We start from the raw sequence: 21,440 nt of genomic DNA, 5'->3' as shown, positions 1-21,440 counted from the left end.
ATGGTTAGCCTGGGCGTTGCATTGCGGTATTCTAGTCCCTTCCATCCGGAGGATAATGCAGTAGTGGAAAGAAAAAAACGTGACATAAAGCAATCCATAACAGCTAGGGTTTTAGGTTCGGGTGACGGGTGGGTCAAACATCTATTAAGTGTCCAACGTAGTCTTGACAATCTGCCAAGAAATTCTCTGGGTGGAATCACTCCATATGAATTACTGTTTGGTACTAGAATGATAATCGAAGACCTCGATTATCAAACTTCAGTGGTGGAACAAAAAACCTTTGATGTCAAAGATTGTTTGGCTGTTTTACAGGACTTAAATGAAATAAGAAGACGTCTGAGTAACACGATACAGAAGCAAACTACCACTGAAGAAGAACCACCTGTCCCAGCAAGACCTGTCTGGATTTCAAAGATTGGGAATCTAGTCAAGGAAAAGATCGCGGTAAAGAAGGAATTTGGGCCTTCTTACAGAAAAGCAGTACCTGTCTTAGCAATCCAAGGAACAAGATCAGTGGTACTTCCGCCCCTTGCTGGTAAAAAGGAGAACAGAGTTGTGTCCATCGACCTGGTCAAACCACATCAAGTGGTCGATAAGAAGTAGGCTCAGTGGACTCCCAAGATGTAGCAGAAGACTGACTCTTGATACAATCCAAGAGGTTCAAACTGAAAGACTTATCACCTTCGATAAACCTGAAGTAAAAAAAGAAGGACTATGCAACAAAGCCATGGAACTTGTGCCTCTTGAGACCCAAGTAACAGTTCGTCAAGAAACTCCTGTCTACAATGATATAGCCTCTGACTATACAAATATGACAAAGAAAGAATGGCTCCAACGATTCCAAATAATCCGGATGCAATCCCAACAATTAACAGAACTGCCTCTGGCTATTTCATCAACTTTGATACATTTTCTGAGGATCCCAGTGAACCTGAAAATAGGACAGCAAATAAAACTTTCAAAGAAAAACTAACAGAACTCTTTCATCAGATTGAAAAAACATACCTGGTTTCACCATGGATTGAATTTTGGATCGTGTTAGGTGTACTTTTCCTCCTGCTTTGGCTCATACTGGTGTTAATTTTGGGAAGGAGGATAGATGGAAAATATAGTACAATGGACACAGCAAGTAAGAATATCAACTTGCTCCTGAAACCTCACAAATCATCTCATCGTGAACGAAGAGACCTGTCATCAGTGTACATCACACCCGTTCCTATACCTGGTGGTATAGCATGGGACAGAACTGATTATGACATCTATGGCCCGGTGGAAATGCTGAAGATTTCACACCAGTTCAAGGTTTCTTTGAGTGACTTTGTATCACCCAGCACATTTTCTGATGATTGGGGCTTTGAAACGGTTAATAATATGATGACAGACTTAGAAATGTCGGCTAAGTTAACAGAACATGAATACTTAGAAGGTTCACCAGATTATGAACAAATGTATTGTTTTAATCATTATCCAACGCCACCAAAGGGTAGCTCAAAAACATTTTATGGAACGTTTCTGAACTTCTCAGGGTTTAATGTTACAAATCCAGAAATGTTTTATTTTAAAATTATGAATAAGACAGGAATGAAAACAATGTTGACCAATACTAACAAATGTATTCTGCAAACTTATGCTCAGCTGTCTACATTAGGTTTTGACTTTTGGAAAGACAACATTAAAACAAAAACTGTTTGGGGCACAAAAGACTGGCAGGTGCAAGGTTTAGAAGCCTTGTTCAGAGCCTACATTATACCAGAACAAATAATGACTGCTCAACAAACTTCTTGTCTTGGCTAAGATAAAAGATTTAAACAAACCGTCCATACCTTAACCCACGCCTGACAGTAATAACACTGCAGATGAGGAGGTAGACGTAAAACAGATTTTACAACAGAACAGAACTAATCCTGATTGGAAAAAAATGGTTAATCTGGCACACAGACACACATAATTGTCAAGATGGATTCAAAACACAAGGGTTCACAGTGAATAGGCCAGATCCAAGATATCCCCGGAGACAAAATCCAGGGATAGTAACTACTTACAGTGTAGGAAAACTATGCCTTGAGTGGCTACAGAAATCTACACTTCCAGAAATCAAACAACACTTTTCTTTGCTTAAAGAAGGCAGTGATTTGCGAGATTTCTTAATGGGGCCTCGCAAACCACGTCAAAAACGTTTCATATACGCCGGTATATACGTTGCTTACAATGAGGCATGGAAAATAACGCAAATAGAAGCTGCAGAAAGAATACGAGAAATTGATCATATTAATTTAGAGAAAGCTCTCTCTGTAGTGGACAACGGGTTAACGACTCTGTCCTCCAGAATTTATTCTTTGGACAGCATTGTGTCATCTGCCATTGACATAATAGAGCAGGACTTGCTAATGTTACAACATGGCCAGTCTCAATTACGTTCTATAATGCTGTTAGGCTGCACGTTACAAAATCTCCGTTCAGGCTATGTGCCATGACGTCTAATCAACACATTATTTACTGTATTTAACCTCACAGATAAGCAAATCTCTTTGGCACAAGGGGAGCAGACTATACGGTGCTGAGCATTGAAAAACTGGAAAGATTACCAATTGACAGTTTCTGAGAAGCCTGTCATTGAATGGATAATACATGGCACCATCACGATACCAGTGACTATTTTTCAATTTCAGTATTGTCTACAGCATATAACAGCAGGCCTATATGAAAGGTTGGGTAAAGAATACATTAAGTCGACCTGGACTTTACCTTACACACACAAATGTTGAAATGGGGGAAAGGAAGTATTACTTAGTGGTAAAAATTGTAAGAATTCACTAAGCGGTACACTTTTATGCCAAGGTATTAATTTACACGGAGCCTGCGAAGGTTCTGCAAATAACCTTTCTTGCCACCTGCACGGTTCACCCTCCACAGTGATAGAACGAATATTCAGGCAGCTATCCAATGGCAGCTACGTTATGCTCAATGAGCACAGCTGTTTTGGCATGTTGCCAGGAAAAGCGTATCTAGTTAGTGTGTCATCCAGGGTCACTTGTTGTATGCAAGTATTTTATCCTAGAAGAAAGTCAGACACGGAGAAGGCGTTATGGCCTTCACTGAATATCTCTTCTATACGAATTGATACTTTAAGCAGAATAAAAGCCATTCTCTTACAAAAAACTGTGCCACTGACCTCGTCTAGAGAAACGTATGATCTGCAAGTTGCAAGAACTTCTGAAGAGATACATGCATTATTATCAACAAACTCCCCAGTACATTTCGCCGAAATGTTAGGTCAAATCTTAAACATGTCTGATACCAGTGGCATCGCACATGTATTTAAGACAATTTTTTCGGGACTGTTAACACCATTTGAAGCAGTCCTCGGCATTTTCCAAATTTCGGGCCTCTGTGTTCGGCGGCCTGCCTCTCATCTTGGGACTCGTAGCAGGAATTCTATTGTTATTCCTTTTGCTACGATATGGCAAGTCCAGTCACCAGCGGTACCCAGAAAACCATGGAACAATCCCTCCTTGCCATGAGATATCGTGAGAGAATTACACAGATTCTTGGTTTGGCTCATTTAAGGGATCTGAACACAACTTGGTTCCTTTCGTTCAGACCAATCTGGCAAGATTGCATCTTACCAGTTCCACGATGCCTGCTTTGCGGAGAGGAATGCATGTTGGACATTTTTCTTACACTTCCGACATTCCTGCCATTGGAGGTTGACGCTTTGCTATGTCCGGTAATGACTCATGCATTGTGTTGCCCCCAAAGGCTGCCCATTCTGATGACAGCATTCATTGAGGTCTCACCGGCAAGTCTAACTGAGGGTGAGATACGTGACACTACAGGCACACAGGTACGACCTACTGTGGACATTGCTAATGCATCAAACGCTGACGGCGATGATCCTCATCTATGCACATTTAATCTGCTAATTGAAGTAGCTCCACTTTCATCTACTATGGTAGACAGTTTCTTTGCCAGCCTAGACGATCTGATGTTTTCTCCTGACACCGAGAATAACTTGATTTATGCACACAGCGTTCCCTGAACTCTGAAATTCGGCCTTCGTTTTGTCAAAACAAACCATCTAACAATTAACTTTTTCAAAATAGAACTCGTTGGCACAGAGTAATCAGCTTAAAGTATAACTATTCTTAGAGAACAAGATTTCTTTTGAAAACTTCCTAATAACAATATTTGGCTTTGTCCTAAAAATGAGACAGTTTAAATGTTATACCATGGGATAGTCTTGATTTTCTTTTCTTCCTTTCTGTACCTTAAGAGACATTTCATGAATGTAATTTAGTATTTTATAAAAGCTAGAATATATGCTCTCATAATATGCTTTATATGTGTTGAGACTTGTATTTTTCATACAGTTTATACTCATTTCATGCATACAAACCTTTTCAAATGCAATTTGTATTTTGGGTGGGATTGTAAACACTAGCCATAGCTATAGATATGTTCAGTGCTTATACATTTTGTTTTATTGAACTTAATATCGTGGAGTGAGTGTTATGTACGAAACGAATCTAGGACCCTAGTGTAATTTTACTGATTCATGCCCACATATAGGTATAAATCACACGATCCTTATATAGGTATAGAAATCATACCCATGTTCAGACTGAGCCTCTGCAGCCCAAATACGGCATGAATACTTCCACTGAGTTCCGAGAATCCACAACGATTTCTTAGAAAAACCCGCCTTCAGCAGCTAGGGACTTTCCCTTGCCTGAATACTAATTTATCTAGGAAATCATGGAGTTTTCAAAGAACTTTGTCTTTGATGACGTTATTATGTCCAATCATACGTCAAACTCGGCACCTTCAAGGTATAAATATGGCTACATTTGCGCAGACAAACACACATTGGTTTGGAGCAGTTAGACTATCTACTTGCTTGACGCGCCCTGCAGCAGCAAGTGCCGAAGGAAGCCGACTCTCCAGCTGACGCACTTTGAGACGCTGACTTTTCTCCTGCTGAGAAATCCAGCTCCAGTGTTTCCAGGTTACCCTTGCGGGTTGCTGGGAAATAGAGTCCTGAGAGAGAGATACAAGACCTCCTACATTCTAAACCAAGGTACGGAGGGGATTAGACCCTTGGAGAATTCTTGGAATAGATTCTTGGCAAAAAGAATACTAAAACTTAAGCTACACCTCACTTACTTCTACCCTCGTACTAGACTTAGGTTAGGTACACCGGGGTAGGCGTATTTTAGAAGCACCAGTTGAGTACTTTTAGTCATTATTTATCACTATGTATTTTATGCATTTTAGGTATTCTATGGCTTAGAAACCATATCATGCTATTACAATATTATTTTGTAATACTCTTTTTACTGTACGCACTTTACTTCATGCTAAGTATTGCGATTGTAGCAGTTCATTTCTTATGCTTGAGAAAGAAGACTGTTCAATAAAAACCCTTTTTTATTGAAAACGCCCGTCTCTCTATTTCTCTGCACCTCTGGGAAACAAAGTTGTCATGGTTATGCGGTTGTCTGAAACTAATCCCTTCTTGTGAATTCGAGAAAGTTTCTAGTGACCTCCGAGCTAGCTGGCACTCACAATTAAGTCTAATATATTCGATAGAGACCTAGTCGACCTAAGTCCTACGTCACGTTGGAGTATATGTTATTCCAATGCGCAGAGCCTATTGGGAATATAGGAACTACACTACAGATGTTTTGACAGTATATGACAAATCGTTCCCACTTAGCAGCATAACATGCTCTAGTAGTGGGACGTCTGGCTTCTTTAATAACGTTCATGCATTCTGGAGGAAGGTTGAGGTAACCAAACTATGACTTCAGGAGCCAGATCGCTAGGTTGAGCAGAGCTGGGTCCGGGTGTCTGATCTCTCCATGGTTCTGTGTTAAGAGGCATGAAGAGATAGGCTTAGTTTTTGGTGTGGTACCACAGATAGTTGCAGCAGCGTGGTGTACCACGGTTGTCTGGCTCAAGTTGGAGCAACTAGAATAAGTGTTAGGGAATGTTGCTGTAGCTTGCGTACCACTAACGGAAGTAGTGGGAGAGGAGGAAAAGCGTACGCAAATTTTCCGGACCAGTTCATCCATATCGCATTGCCTTTGGACAGCGGGTGTGGATATCTGGCGGCGAAGTTTGGGCATTTAGCGTTTTCGTGGGTGGCGAAGTGGTCTATCTGAGGTTGTCCCCACATTTGAAAGAACGGTTGAAGAACTTGTGGATGAAGTTTCCACTCGTGGATCTGCTGTGTCTGTCGACTTAGCAGATCTGCCATGGTGTTTTGTACTTCTGTATATGTGGAGTAAATTTTGTTGCGGTGTCCAACTGCCTTGCATGGTGTGATGCAATAGGTGAGCTCCCCAGCCGCAGAGCGATGCGTCCGCTGTCAAGATTATCTGAGGAACTGGCTCTAGGAACGGTTGGCCCTTTGAAAGGTTTTTGGTGCTCCACCATTGCAGAGAGCGATGAGTCCGACTGTCTACCAACACTAGGTCTGTTAATTGACCACAAGCCTGGTTCCATTGGCGTGCTAAGTACTCTTGAAGTGGACACATTTGCAGTCTTGCGTGAGGTACTATAAATATGCAAGATGCCATCATTCCTATGAGCTGCATGAATACTCGAGCTGGAAGAGAGTGTTGCAGCTTGAATCTTGTTAGGAGAGTTTGTACACTTGTTATCCTGGTTGGAGAGGCATAGGCTAGTGTTAGTTGGGTGTTTATTGTAGCGCCGAGATATTGTTGTATGTGTGAAGGTTGCAGATGTGACTTGGTGTGATTTACTGTGAATCCCAAGTCGTGAAGCAGTTGAATAGTAGCGTGAGTGTGTTGTACACACTGGCTGTATGAGCTGGCTTTTATGAGCCAGTCGTCTAGGTATGGAAAGACGTGAATATGTTGTCTTCTTAAGTGTGCTGCTACTACTGCTAGGCATTTGGTAAACACCCTTGGCGCTGTTGTGACTCCGAATGGGATCACTTTGAACTGGTAGTGCTGCCGGTCTAGCACAAATCTGAGATATTTTCTGTGCGCCGGGTGGATGGGAATGTGGAAGTAGGCGTCCTTGAGACCTAGAGTGACAAGGAAGTCGTTTTGTAACAGGAGTGGAAGGACTTCTTGGAGTGTGACCATATGAAAAGGATCCGACTGTATGTAAATGTTTAGAGGTCTGAGGTCTAGGATAGGTCTTAGAGATCCGTCCTCCTTTGGGATTAAGAAATATAGGGAGTACACTCCTTTGTTTTGCTGATGCTTTGGGACTATTTCTATTGCATTTTTCTGCAGGAGGGATATTACTTCCTGTCTGAGCAGTGTTCAATGTTTTTGTGACTTTGGACGCTGCTTGGGTGGTGTGTTTGGGGGGGGGGGTGGATGTTCATTCTAGACAGTAACCTGATTGAATTATTTGAAGCACCCACCTGTCTGATGTGATGTTTTCCCAGACTGGCAGGTATTGTTGTAGTCTTCCCCTGACATGAGTGGAATGTGACGGGGGAAGAGAAGGGGAGTCATTGGGCAGGGGTAGAGGCAGAGTGGGAGTTGTTGTTTTTACCTCTGCCTTTATTATTGTTACCCCTGTAACCTCCCCTTTGGTAGCCCTTACTATAGGTGGATTGTGTAGGGGTTTTGTATGAGGTAGAAGGTGTGTCCGAAGAGTATCCTCTGGTGGCGCCTCAATAAGATGAGTGGCAAAATGAACGTCTGGGAGACTGCGACTGCAGGGCTCCCATAGATTTGGCTGTTTCTGTATAATTTTTCATTTTTTTAAGTGATACATCTACATTGGGTCCGAATAAATGTTGCTCATCAAAGGGTTGATTAAGTATAGCACTTTGGACTTCAGGTTTGAACCCTGATATGCGTAGCCAGGCATGTCTACGCAATAAGACACTGGTGTTAACTGCCCTGGAGGCAGTGTCTGCTGCATCAAGTGCGCACAGAATAGAGGTGTTTGTAATATTTTTCCCTTCTTGGATAAGCTCATTTGCTTAATCTTTGTACTTATCAGGGAGGTGTCGCATTAGTGATTCTAATTCGTCATAATGTGCCCTGTCATATCTGGCCAATAATGCTTGTGTATTGGTAATTCGCCACATGTTTGCTGCTTGAGACGCAGTTCTTTTCCCTGATGCGTCAAGTAGCTTAGGCTCTTTATCTGGTGGGGGAGCTTCACCTGATGTTTGTGAGTTTGCTCTCTTGCGTGCATTGGAAACTACAAGTGAGTCTAGTGGTACTGGATGCACAAGTTACTTACCTTCGGTAACGATATATCTGTAAGAAACAGTAGTTAGTATTAGATTCCTTACCTTAGAATATCCCCAGGCGTCAGACTGGATCCGGAAATTTTTGCATAGCAGTACCCATTCGCGTCGGTAGGCGTCGTCCGCAGCGTCGTGATGACGTCGTCGGAGTACTTAGACGTCGCCTCCGTGCGCTGACGTCAGTTCTTATACACAGCTTTTCCCCGCCAGAAACGCAGAGCCATGATAAAAACCAACACTGGTGCCATGAAACTAGGGCCCTGAAAGGGGATGACCTTAACCCTAGATATCGGTTCGCAGAACGGGGAGGATGGGTGGGGCGGTAAGGAATCTAATACTAACTACTGTTTCTTACAGATATATCGTTACCAAAGGTAAGTAACTTGTGCATCTGAAAGAAACAGGTTGTATTAGATTCCTTACCTTAGAATAGATACCCCAGCAATACCAACCCCGGTGGTGGGTCTGCGAACCAATGATCACACCAGAAAGTCCTGGAGGACGGAATGGCCAAAGAAGCCATCCCTCCGGACTTGGCTGTCCAGGCAGTAGTGCCTTGCAAACGTGTGCAGCGAGGCCACGTAGCTGCCTGACAAATGTCCTGTAAGGGGACTCCCCGGCCCAGGGCAGTAGTAGCCGTTGTGGCCCGAGTGGAATGGGCCCTCAGCCCAACATGAGGCTCCTTTTTAGCCCAAGAGTAGCATGCCTTGATACACAACACGACCCACGAGAGATGGTCCGTTTGTGCACCGCCCGTCCCTTCTTAGCGCCCACGTAACCAACAAAGAGTTGGGCATCCACCCGGAACTGGTGTGTGCGATCCAAATAGTAAGAGAGTGCACGTTTTGGGTCCAGACGGTGGAGCCGCTCTTCCTCTTTAGAGGGATACAGAGGCGGAAAGAAGGTGGGCAAGGTGATGGACTGCCCGATGTGGAAGGCTGTGACTACCTTGGGCAGGAAAGAGGGTCTTGTCCGCAACACAACCTTGTCCGGATGGACAGAAAGGAAAGGAGGCTTGGAAGAAAGAGCCTGGAGCTCACTCACTCTCCTGGCAGAGGTGATGGCAACAAGGAAAGCAGTCTTCAGAGTAAGAAGGCGAAGAGGACAGTTATGAAGCGGCTCAAAGGGAGCACACATCAGGTAAGTCAAAAACAGATTCAAGTCCCATTGGGGCATCACAAAAGGAACAGGGGGAAACATACGAGTGATGCCCTTCAAGAATCCGTTAACAACACCTCTCAGTTCTTCACTCAAAAAATTGATGCAATTTATGACAAAATCATACATTCAAATCACATCTGCAGGAATGACAACTACCCAAATCTCAATACGGAAATACAACCTCCTGTCATGCACCCCCTCACGGCATTTACCCCTATCTCGCTTGAGGAAGTATTAGTACTCATCTCCCAGATAAAGAGTGGCTCCCCAACGGACACTATCCCTGCGCGTGTTATGCCCACACTGGCAATGGAACTAGGACCTGTCATCCAGAGGCTAATAAACCTCTCGCTAAGCACAGGACAAGTCCCGATAAGATGGAAAAAGGCACTGGTTAGGCCGCTCAGGAAAAACACTGCGATTCCCTGGAACGAGCTGGCCAACCTCAGGCCCATATCCCTGCTCCCTTTCCTGGGCAAGATCATTGAGAAATTTGTTAACAGAATCCTGTCCAATTATATTGAATCCGCAGGAATACTGGACCACTCACAATCCGGCTTCAGGCCTAAACATAGTACCGAGACCGCCCTGATGTCAGTCGCAGACGATCTACACATGTACCAGGATAGGGGCTACTCCGTTATCCTGGTGCTGTTGGATCTGTCTGCGGCATTCGACACCGTGTCATATTCCATCCTGACTGCCAGGCTAGCTAACATCGGCCTGAAGCACGAAGCTCTGGCTTGGTTGAGGAGTTTCCTAACAAACCGCACCCAGCAAGTAATTATGGGTGAGTATCGCTCAGAGGAAGTTGAAATCTCCAAGGGGGTGCCACAGGGCTCATGCTTGAGCCCCACGCTTTTTAACATATATGTGGCGCCCCTAGCTAACATCATGAGAACGTACGGATTCATCCCGATTTCCTACGCGGATGACGCGCAACTCCTCCTTCCCTTTAAGATCTTCACCCCGAGGTGAGAAACTCCTTTTCTCAAGGCATGAAAGCAGTGGCACACTGGATGTCTTCCAACTATTTGCAATGTAACGTTGGAAAGACAGAAGTCATGTTGTTTGGTGAGGCAAAACTACTCTGGACTCCGGACTGGTGGGCACAAGATCTGGGATCAGTACCCAAGCCCAAACAAATAGTCAGGAACTAGGGAGTCCGGTTAGATCAAGAACTCACTCTCAAACAACATGGCAACCTGGTGGTGGGAGCCTGCTTCCATGTGTTTGGCATGCTGCATAAAATCTTTCCCCTACTACCAGATGAAACGAGGAGAACGCTGGTACAAGCTCTAGTCATGAGTCGAATAGACTATTGCAATGGCCTGCTCCTGTCCGCCAACGAGGGAGTCACGACAAGACTCCAGGTGGTCCAGAACACGGCCGCTCGTTTGGTTCTGAACGCCCCTCCTCGTACGCCTTCAAAACCACTGTTGACAAAACTACACTGGTTATCTGTTAAACAGAGGGCTAAGTTCAAAGTATGCTGTACCATACATAAAAGCCTTAGCGGGCTGGGTCCTGCATACCTGACCACCAAATTTGTTCCCTACATACCCTCCCGGACACTTAGGTCAAGCGAACAAGGCCTTCTTTGTGTCCCTAGAGCAAGAAAAGCCAGACATGGTACGAAAGTGCTATCTGTAGCGGGACCCTCCCTCTGGAATAGCCTCCCTAAAACTCTCAGGCTATGTACAGAGCACTTCCCTTTTAGAAAAATGCTGAAAAAGTTCCTATTCCAACATTAGAATAGCTGCTACACCAGTCCTTCCCTAAAATCTATGATGTAGAGGCCAAAGGCGCGGAGATACTCCTCCGGGAGTCGATGCCAGCGCGTTACAAACATGCAAATAAATAAACAAACAATCGGGGACTTGAACAAAGATGGCTGATCAGGTAGCCTCAAGAAGGCGGAAAGGGCAGAAAGGTAGCCCTTGATAGTGCCCAGAGCAGAGCCCTGCTGGGCAAGAGAAAGAAGGAAGAGGAGAACCTCAGAAAGGGGGGCAGAGAGTGGATCCACAACCTTTACTGTGCACCATGCCACATATCTGTTCCACCTGCAGGCGTATACAGACTTCGTGGAGGGACGCCTGGCTGCCAGAATCACAGTACAAACTTCAGGAGGCAAGTCAAATGGCCTCAACTGTCGACGCTCAATCTCCAAGCATGGAGGTGGAGACTGGACAGGTTCAGGTGGAGGACCATCCACTGCTGCTGCGACAGAAGGTTCTTCTGAAGAGGCAGACGAATCAGGGGATCGACTGACAAGCTGAGTAGCTCGGAATACCAGTATCTTCGTGCCCAGTCTGGAGCCACAAGGATGACTTGGGCCCGGTCGTGCTTGATCTTCTTCAGCACTCTGGGCAGAAGTGGTATAGGCGGAAAGGCGTACAATAGACTGCAACTCCATTCGCGACGAAAAGCGTCTCCAAGCGAGTGCCGCCTTGGAAATTTCAATGCGCAGCACTGATGACATTGCGCGTTCTCTTCTGTGGCGAATAGATCTAACCAAGGCTCTCCCCACTGCTGAAAGAGGCCTTGCCCCACGTCCAAGTTCAGCGCCATTCGTGATCCGTCATGCACCAACGGCTGAGTTCGTCCGCCCTGGCGTTCAGGGAACCTGCCAGGTGTTGAACCACCATGTTCCAGCCAATGCCAGAGGCGCAGAGCTTCCTGGCATAGGGTCCACGACCACACCCCGCCCTGTTTGTTGCAGTACCACATGGCGGTGTTGTTGTTTATGAACACCTGCACTACACTCCCTCGGAGAGAGGGGAGAAACGCCTTCAGTGCAAGCCGGATCGCCCGCAGAGTCCCAGCTCCAGGAAGTTGATGTGGAGACGGGACTCTGCCGGAGACCAGAGGCCTCTGATCTCCCTCTCTCCCATGTGGCCAACCCCATCCCAGGATGGATGCATCAGTCACCACTACGTGCTCCGGTTGGGGTAGGGAGAGAGCTCTGCCGCTGACCCAATCGCGGTTCGAGAGCCACCACGGCAACTGTCTTGCAGTGCCCTCCGAGATCTGGACGTGGTCGGACAGGTTGCCCTGATGCTGTGCCCACTGAAACGTCAGGTCCCACTGCAGAACACGCATCCGCCACCTGGTGTGATGCACCAGGAGGATGCAGGAAGCCATCAGCCCCAGAAGCCGCAGCGTCAACCTGACCGAAACTCGGGATAAAGGCTGAAAGACCGAAATCAGAGCCTAAATATCCCGAACCCACTGTTCGGGGGGATAAACCCGAAACTGCGCAGAGTCCAGAACCGCTCCGATGAAAAGGAGCTTCTGAGAGGGGCACAGGTGTGACTTCAGCACGTTGATGGAGAACCCCAGTGAGTGCAAGAGGTCGGCCGTAGTCTGGAGGTGGGAGACTACTGTCTGGGGCGAGCCCGCCTTCAACAACCAATCATCGAGATAGGGGAAGACTGAAACCCCTAATCAGCGCAGATGAGCTGTGACCACCGCCATCACTTTCGTGAACACCCGTGGGGCGCTGGTAAGGCCGAAGGGTAGCATGGTAAACTGAAAGTGCTTGTGGCCTATCGTGAACCACAGGTAACGCCGGTGGGCCGGCAGGACGGGATGTGGAAATACGCATCCTGCAAGTCCAACGCTACCATCCAGTCTTCTGGGTCCAGGGCAGCTAGGACCTGAGCCAAAGTCAGAATCTTGAACTTCTCCTTCCGTAGGAAGCCGTTGACGCTCCGTAGGTCCAAGATAGGGCGTAGGCCTCCTTTGCCCTTCTTGGGTACCAGAAAGTAGTGGGAATAGCAACCACGTCCTACTTCTGGCCCAGGAACGTGCTCGAGGGCACCATTAGCCAAGAGGGCCGTAACTTCCTCCAGCAGAAGTCGCAAGTGATCGCCGACAAGCAGGGGCACTGCGGTGGCATGGCTGGAGGGGTCGCCTTGAAGGGGAGGGAGTAGCCCCTTCATACGATTTGCAGCACCCACCTGTCCGATGTGATGGAGCGCCAGTGGAGGAGGTGATTGCAAACCCTGCACCCCACTGGCGACGAATGGGCCTGAAAACTCAGAATTTTAAGGCAGATGCTGTGGGGGCGGGTGTGGACTGACCTTGCCAGTGTCCCCCGGCACCACCACGGAGGTTACCATGTCTGCGTTGACGTCTGTTCTACGACCTGTGGCTAGCTGGACCTGTAGGAGAGCACCTTCCTTGGCCACGAAAGGCGGACGTTTGCTGGCGTTGGCCGAGGCCCAAGTACTTGGCCATAGCTCTGGAGTCCTTGAAACGCTCCAGCGCACTGTCCTGCCCGGGCATGTACATAAGGGTGGCTTGGACATCCCCCGAAAAGTTGAGACCTCAGCCAGGCGTGGCGCCGAACCGCCACCGCAAATCGCCCTACTCAGCTAGTCCGTAGTATCAAGTCCACACCGAATGGAATAGCGTGCTGCATCCAGTCCCTCTGCTAGGGCTTGGGTAAGCTTTGCCTGGACCTCCACCGGGCACTGCGGCAGCACTTCCGCAACCGTATCCCACAGAGAGTGGGTGTAACGGCCCAAAAGGCAGGCCGTGTTGACAGACCGCAACCCCAAACTCAGTGAGGAGAACAGTTTCCTTTTGGATTCCCGATCCGGAGGAGCAGTCGGGAATGCGGTCTGGGAGGTAGCGGTCTGGGAGGTAGAGGCCTGGCTCACCAGGCTCTCGGCTGTGGGGTGAACGGGCAGGAAGCTGGGGTCGCCCGGAGCCGGGTGGTGGCGTCTGGCCACGTTCCGATCTACAGGGAGGCCTGTGGAGGGCTTGGACCAGGTGCCCACCAGAACGTCAGTGAGGGCGTCCTTAAACGGCAGGAGAGGCTCCGAGGAGCTTGCTGCGGCTTGAGCACCTCAGTGAGGAGGTTAGTCCTCACGGCCGCGACCGGGAGCTCAAGAGCCAAGGTCTTGGCTACACTAGTAAACACCATGCTGTAAGCAGCCACCTCCTCCATAGCCACGGTACGATGGGAGACAAATCCAGTGCCAGGCAAAGTGTCTAGACAACTGGCCTCCCCCAGCTCGTCTGCTCAGTCCTGGTTCAACTGGCATTGCAGTGCCAGTGGGTCATCATACCCCTCCCAGTCCCCCTCATCATCCATCTCCAGATAGTCAGGAATAAATGGAGCCAAGTCGTCGGTGAAGGGCTCACGATCGGCGTCGAAGACGGCGCCGGACCGGGGCTGGGACCAGGGACGATGTCGTCCACGGACGGCGTCGGGGGCGACACCCTTGGTGACGGCACCAGCGGAGGGGTCGTAAGGTCGACCAGCGTCGTCACGGATCCAGGCCTGGATCCTGAGGAGCCTTGTGGCGTCGGGACTGGAGTCGTCGACGGCGCCGAAGCCCCCCGATGGCGCCGGTGCCGGAGCAGCCGGCCCGCTTGGACTCCCAGACGGACCGGCGGGATCCGAAGGCGCCTCAGAGGGGTTGCGGCAGAGGGAAGCGCGACCTCATGGCCGTGAGGCAGGCACTAATCTCCTCTGGCGTCGCGTGCAGCCCAGGGACCGGCGAGTGTGGAGCTGGACGTGGCGCTTGCGTCTCCGGTGGAGCCGCGTGGGCGGTGTCGCCCGAACCACATCGCGCGAGCGTCAGGGGGAGTCAGGGGAAGTCGGAAGAGCGACGCCGCTGCTTCAACTTCTTGTGCCTCGACTTACCTGAGGACTTGGAGCCAGAAGAATGGTGTTGACTCGTCGAGAGGCGATGGCTGTGGCCCCGAGACCGGTCCCACGACCTCCTCCGGGACCTCTAGAGGCACGGGGCCGACTGCCAGAGCTCGAGAAGCTTACGGGGCTGCTCCCGCCTAGCCTTCGAGGTAAAGGCCTGGCAGTCAGGGCACTACCTGTCATCGTGGTCGGCCCCGAGACAGTAAAGGCACCGACGGTGGGGGTCGGTCAACGACATCAAGAGGTGACAATCGTCGCAAGGTTTAAACCCGGGCATCCCTATCGGCACCGCGAGTCGTGGAATCAACTCGAGAAGGATCCAAAAGAGATCAAAAAGTTTCATCAAAAATTGACTTGGAGTACTGCTCTTCCCTGATCAGAGCTTGCTGACGCGGAAAAAAGAAAAACAGACGTCAGAGTGCAAGGGCGGCGTCTAAGTACTCCGACGACGTCATCCCGGCGATCACGATGCCGACGACGGACACAGAGTCGCAGACGATGCCTACAGACGCGGAGGGGTACTGCTATGCAAAACTTTCCGGATCCAGTCTGACGCCTGGGGATATTCTAAGGTAAGGTAAGGAATCTAACACTAACTTGTTTCTTTCAGTCCTACATCTGGCACAGGAACGCGCTAGATGGCCCCCTTGGCCAAGAGGGCCGCAACTTCCGCATGGCTGGAGGGGTAGTCTCGAAGGGGAGGGAGTAGCCCCATCGGAATATTTTTAAAACCCACCTGTCCGAAATGACGATGCGCCAGTGGGGGAAGGTGATGGCAAATCCTGCCGCCTACTGGTGTTTGATGGGCCTGAAAAACTGGACTAGGAAGGTTTGGAGGCAGAGGTGGTGGAGGTGGACTGACTGCCCGCTGGCCCCTTGACCCTGCGGGTCCCACGTCCTCGGCCGTGTTGAGGCTGTTGCTGCACAGGCCTGTGGCTCTGAAGCGAACGTATCGGGCGCCCATTCCGTGGCCACAAACAGAGCGAAAAGCAGAAGGCAGAGGAGGGCGCGTATCCCGCAAGTCCTTAAAGTGCTTCCATGCACTATCTGCTTTGCTGCCGAAAGGGAGAATGCCATCAGCGTGTTCTGGACATCCCCAGAAAAACCAGTCGTCCTCAGCCAGGCATGGCGATGGAGCGCCACAGTCGTGGAATTCGCCCTGCCCAGCGAGTCCGCGGTGTCAAGGCCACAACCAATGGTGAACTTGGTTGCATCCCTCCTTTCAGCAATAGCTTGAGAGAGCACTGCCCAGGCATCCTCCAGAAATTAAGGCAGCATGCGCCCCACCGTATCCCACAGAGTGGGAATAACGGCCCAAGAGGCATGCAGTGTTTACAGACCTAAACTGGCGGAAGAAAAAAATCTTCTTACCCAAAAGCTCCAGTTTCTTGGATTCCCTGTCCGGAGGTGCGGTAGGGAATGCGCTTGGGGACGCAGAGGCTTGGAAAACCAAGCTCTCTGGGCTGGGGTGTTGGGAAAGGAAAAGGGGAGCACCCGGAGCCGGGCGATGGCGTCGGGCCACAATCCTATCCACAGGAGCCCCTGTGTTGGGCCAGGACCAGGTGCACAAAAGAAGGTCCGAAAGTGCATCATTAAAAGGCAGCAGTGGCTCCGCAGAGGTATCTGCCGGCTGAAGCACTTCTGTCAGGAGGTTAGTCCTGACGGCTACTGTAGGGAGCTCGAGGTGGAGGGCCTTGGCCGCGCTATGCAACACCACTGCATAACTTGAACCCTCCTCCGTAGCCACAGTAGGAGGAGTCAGCATGCCAAGGTCAGGAGAGGTATCAAGACCACTGGCGTCCCGAAATTCCTCTGCCCAGTCCGGGTCAAACTCACATTGTGCTGTGAGAGGGTCCTCAGATTCCTCCCAGTCCTCCCCTTCCTCCAAAGGCTGATGGACAGGCCGAAAATAAGGAGGAGGGACACAGGGATAAAAATCCCCCATCGGCGTCAGAATCAGCATCGAGCGATGCCGGTCTGGCGCCTTTTCCACACCGTGCTGAAACCGGGGGGTGACGTCGTCCGGTGGCCCGGGTGACGTCTGAGGTGGTGCTGGTGGGATCCACGTCGGTGGTGTCACAAGGTCAATCAGCGCCGACCGGGATCCAAGCCCGGATCCATAGGGGTCCTGCGGCAGCAGGGCAGGAACCGTCAGCGAAGCTGGAGCCGCTGGCAGTAAAGAGCTAGGACACATCCGTCAGGCCCAAGGGCCCTAAGGCACACTAGCGGGACTCGACGGCCAAAAGAGGCGAGCCATGGCCGACAGAAATTCCTGCAGCTGGTTCGGAGTCTTTAACAGACCTGGGAAGGACGGCTAGGCCGGGGGCGACTGCGTTGGCTCTGCCGGAGCCGCGGGGGAGGCACCACCCGCACCGTCCGCTGTGTCACTGGCGAGTGGAAGTCTGAGAGCGATGGCGCTTCGACTTCTTGGAATGCTTCGTCTTACCTGACCCAGAGTGAGAAGACTTCGATCCCGATGAACGATGGTGGCGGATCCACGACCGGTCCCTCGAACTCCCACGGGACCGGGACCTTGAGCGGCGCGGAGCCGATTGCCGGACTTCAAGCAGCTTTCGGGACCGCTCCCCGAAAAGTCTTCGGCGACATGGCCCGGCAGTCTGAGCACATCTTGGGGTCGTGATCGCGCCCCAGGCAGTAAATACGCACGCGGTGCGGGTCCGTCACAGGTGTCATGCGGTGGCAGCCCCCGCAGGACTTGAAGCCGGGCATCCCTACTGCACCAGGAGTAGATCGACTCGAAAAATAGAGACCTAAAGCCTCAAAAAAACTCAGTCAAATAGTGACTGGGGGTACCGCTCTCTCTGGAGCTGCACTTGCTGGTGCGGAAAAAGAATTAACTGACGTCAGCACACGAGGGCGGCGTCTAAGTAGCTGGCGCAACGTCATCTTGGCGAACACGATGCCAACGACTGACACTGAGCCGCACAACGCCACCTTCTGACACGCAGGGGTACTGCTGACAAAAACTTTCCGGATCCAGTTTGATGCCTGGGGGTAATTCTAAGGTAAGGAATCTATCACTACATGTTTGTTTCAGATGTATGGAATACTCTCTCTGCAACAGTTTCTGGGTTAGGAAAGAAAACTGGTGTCTAATGTTGGATTTAAGTGAAAGGTGATACAACTTTTGGCATAAACTTGGTTTATGCATAGTCTAAAATTGTCCTGGAACACTTGGAAGTAAGGCTCTTCTACAGTGAGTGCATGTATTTTGCTAACTCTGCGTAGCAATGTCATTGCAATAAGGAACGCTTTACCATGTTAGAAATTGTATTTCGCTTTTATGCATAGGTTAAATTGGTGCGGACATTAATCTTGTTAGAACAATGTTAAGGTTCCATAATGGTACGAGGGTGTACGTGGTGGAATAACTCTTAAGTCCTTCCATAAACTTCTTTATGACTGGAATACGAAAAAGATTGATGTTTCCTATTTTGCAGGTATGCAGCAATTGCTGCTAAATGCAGTTTTATAGATGTGTTTGCTAAATGTGACCTCAGTAGATGTAATAATTTCACATAATAGGTGTTTTGGGTTTATGCTGTATGCTGCACAATAGTATACAAACGTTTCTATTTTGCTGCATAAAAAGTTCTTGTTGGTTTTCTGGCTTCTTCGAGAATGTTCATACATTCTTAATGTAACTGTAGATATCCAAATTCTATGACCCCAGGAGTCAGATTGCAAGATTGAGTTGCTGTACATTGCGGTGTCTGACTCTGCCCCCAGTGTGTGTGAGAAGTTATGGAATGATGGGAAGCTTCTTGTGATGTACTAGGGAGAGCTCAACAGGGTTGGGTACCATGGTTGTCGTGCTCATGTTGGAGCTATGAGTATCATTGTTAATGATGTTTGAATTTCCTGACCACATATGGGATAAGTGGGAGAGGCAGAAAATCACAGGCAAATATCCTTGACCAGTTCATCCATAGCCTATTGCCCTTGGATTGGGGGTGTCTGGATAAGTAGTTTGGACATTATGCTTTTTGTACGGTGGCGAAGAGATCAATTGTTGGAGTCTCCCACCATTGAAAGTATGTTTGTAGAGTGTGGATTTCCCAGAGTCACAGTTAAATACAATAAGTCTGGCAAGTCAGGACAAAAAGATTAGAACACGAAGACCCCCCCCCCCCAAAAAAAAAAGTTTTGACAGCAAAAAGAAGGCAAAGAACTTAAAAACGGAAATAAGGTTGTTGGTCAGGTTTCATGAGTGGTGTGGGAGTCTATTGTTTGCAAAATAGTTACTATTTGCATATATAATTCAATTTCTATTACACATCACAGTTTTAACCAATGATGGTCCATAACATCTGGAGCCATACCAGGTTTTCAGAATACTCAAATACTTCTACATACAATTAATCATCTACGTGAGAATAATTTGCTGTTTTTTAAAATGAAAGTCTGACCTAGCTCCAGGCCAAGGATACACATTTCTGCTATGATGATTTGTATTTCTCAATGCCCAGAAAAAATGTAGGTTACTTATCTGACTATCTAAATGCTATATGCAACCACAGAGCCAAAAAAAGGGATACGTAGCCACAACAAAAATAATATAGTATTAAACGCAAGCCAGCAAACAACAAATATCTACTGAAAACATGCTTTATTCTAATACAATTGCAGGCTGCAAGTTCAATTCAACAAATTCATGTCTGTGGAAAAACGCATGTCTTAGGAAGAAAGGAAGCTTGAAGAAAAGGTTACATAATCCTATGTCACCTGCTGTGCATCAGTACATTCTGCCACATTAGGAACAACTTTTATGACAGGACTCCAAGCAGGGTCTGCAGCATGCAGCCCGTTAAACAATGGGCCACCTTGACCATCAGTCAATAAAGAATTTGAAGGTATCACAGTGCCAGCATACATGGAAATTGGTAGACCCTGAAAATAAATAGAACAAGAAAGAATATAACAACTGGTGTCCAATCTAGATGCTCTTAAATATATAAGTTGGTGGCATCCTTAACATATCACAACACATTAATCTTTATCATATGGAATTCCTCCGAAATTTGCAATACATTCTTCACATAAAAAATGTATTTTATATGTTTACACAGCAAGGTTTTTGGGAGCACCGTGCCAGTTTCTGAAAATTTTCTGTGACCAGTCTATGAGGTTTGGTCATCACCGTTCTAAATAATCACTGCAAGCAAATACTATGAACAATGCCATTAGACTGGCACAGAAATGCATTTGCGGTCTTGGGCAAAGCTAATGAGTAATCCCCATGCAATTCTATCTAAAGACATCACACAGTGATGAGAAAGAAAAGCTACTTACCTTTAGTAATGATATTTCTGATTGATACTATATCTTCCTGCAGATTCCTCAACAAAGTAATATCCTCCAGGTACCACACAAGATCTGGAAATATTTCCCCATCATCTCTCCAGTTACACCAAGTGCCGCTATGCAGCTTTGCCTATTCAGGATGTAAGGAAGCTGGGACATAGAATGTGCTGAATGGCATGCCGGTGACAGTTCCTGGTACATTTTACAGAATAGAATATCCAAACAGTAATATTTAGTTAATATGGGAGGTGGTAGCTTTGCAGATTTGGCTAGTGGAATGTTTCCCAGGAAAACCATGCTGGATTCCTTTTGTGCATGTTTAGTTTGCCTGGGGGGTTGTGGGGAGGAGGTGGGGGCGTTCGAGGGAGTACTCTATTTGTTTTAGCGAGCAAATCTAGATGCACTTAATGGACACAGTCTAAGTGAGTGTTTGGTGCTGCACGGTCTCAGACAGTTATCCAAATAAGAAAAGACATGACTGGCGTTTCTTTTAGGTCCAGCTTCAGCATGAAGTCTTGTCAGAGCACTGGGATGACGTCCTGCAGAGCAGTCATGGATTGGGCTAAGGGAACAGTCCCACCTCAACCCCCTTTTCTTTTTTAATTAGAAAGTGCATGGAGTAGAACCCTTTGCCTCGACATGGAGATAACAGCTCTGAAGCACCCTTTACAAGGAGTCTTGCTGGAGGTGGTCTTCGCTGAGGATGTGGCGCTGTGACAGGATGTTGAGGGGTGTGGCGTGGAACTCAAGGCTGTAAAACCGTGTCCTACCACTGTGAGCCTGCCCTGATCAGAAGTGACTTCCGCCCAACGTGGGAAAAATGCATTGGTCTCCCCTGACAGACGTCATGTGATCAGGGGGTTTGGGGAGGCCCAATGTAGGAAGGTGGATACCGGACTATGGTTACCCCAGATTTTTTGCCAAGTGTTTAGCTGGTTTTCGACTTAGTTGGCCTGGGATCCTGCTAATCAGTATCTGTAAAATGGATTCCATGTACCTTAGGTACATCTCCAATTGGATGAGCCCCTGTAGAGTGTACTA

The 21,440-nt window shown here is 48.3% G+C and overlaps 1 protein-coding gene across 3 annotated transcripts in view; it reads right to left on the bottom strand.

The window, feature by feature from the left end:
* Positions 1-21,440, bottom strand: part of ANKHD1 (ankyrin repeat and KH domain containing 1) — a 1,478,908-nt gene that overhangs the window by 23,553 nt on the left and 1,433,915 nt on the right. For all 3 annotated transcript variants that reach the window (XM_086931463.1, XM_086931465.1, XM_086931464.1), the window contains one exon: positions 19,821-19,985. In XM_086931463.1, the coding sequence (XP_086787589.1) occupies positions 19,821-19,985 (165 nt within the window). The remainder of the gene's footprint in view (positions 1-19,820; positions 19,986-21,440) is intronic.

The sequence above is a fragment of the Lissotriton vulgaris genome, chromosome 7, assembly GCF_964263255.1.
Source record: "Lissotriton vulgaris chromosome 7, aLisVul1.2, whole genome shotgun sequence".
Lineage (NCBI taxonomy): Eukaryota > Metazoa > Chordata > Amphibia > Caudata > Salamandridae > Lissotriton > Lissotriton vulgaris.
This window is presented reverse-complemented; position numbering and strand designations above follow the sequence as displayed.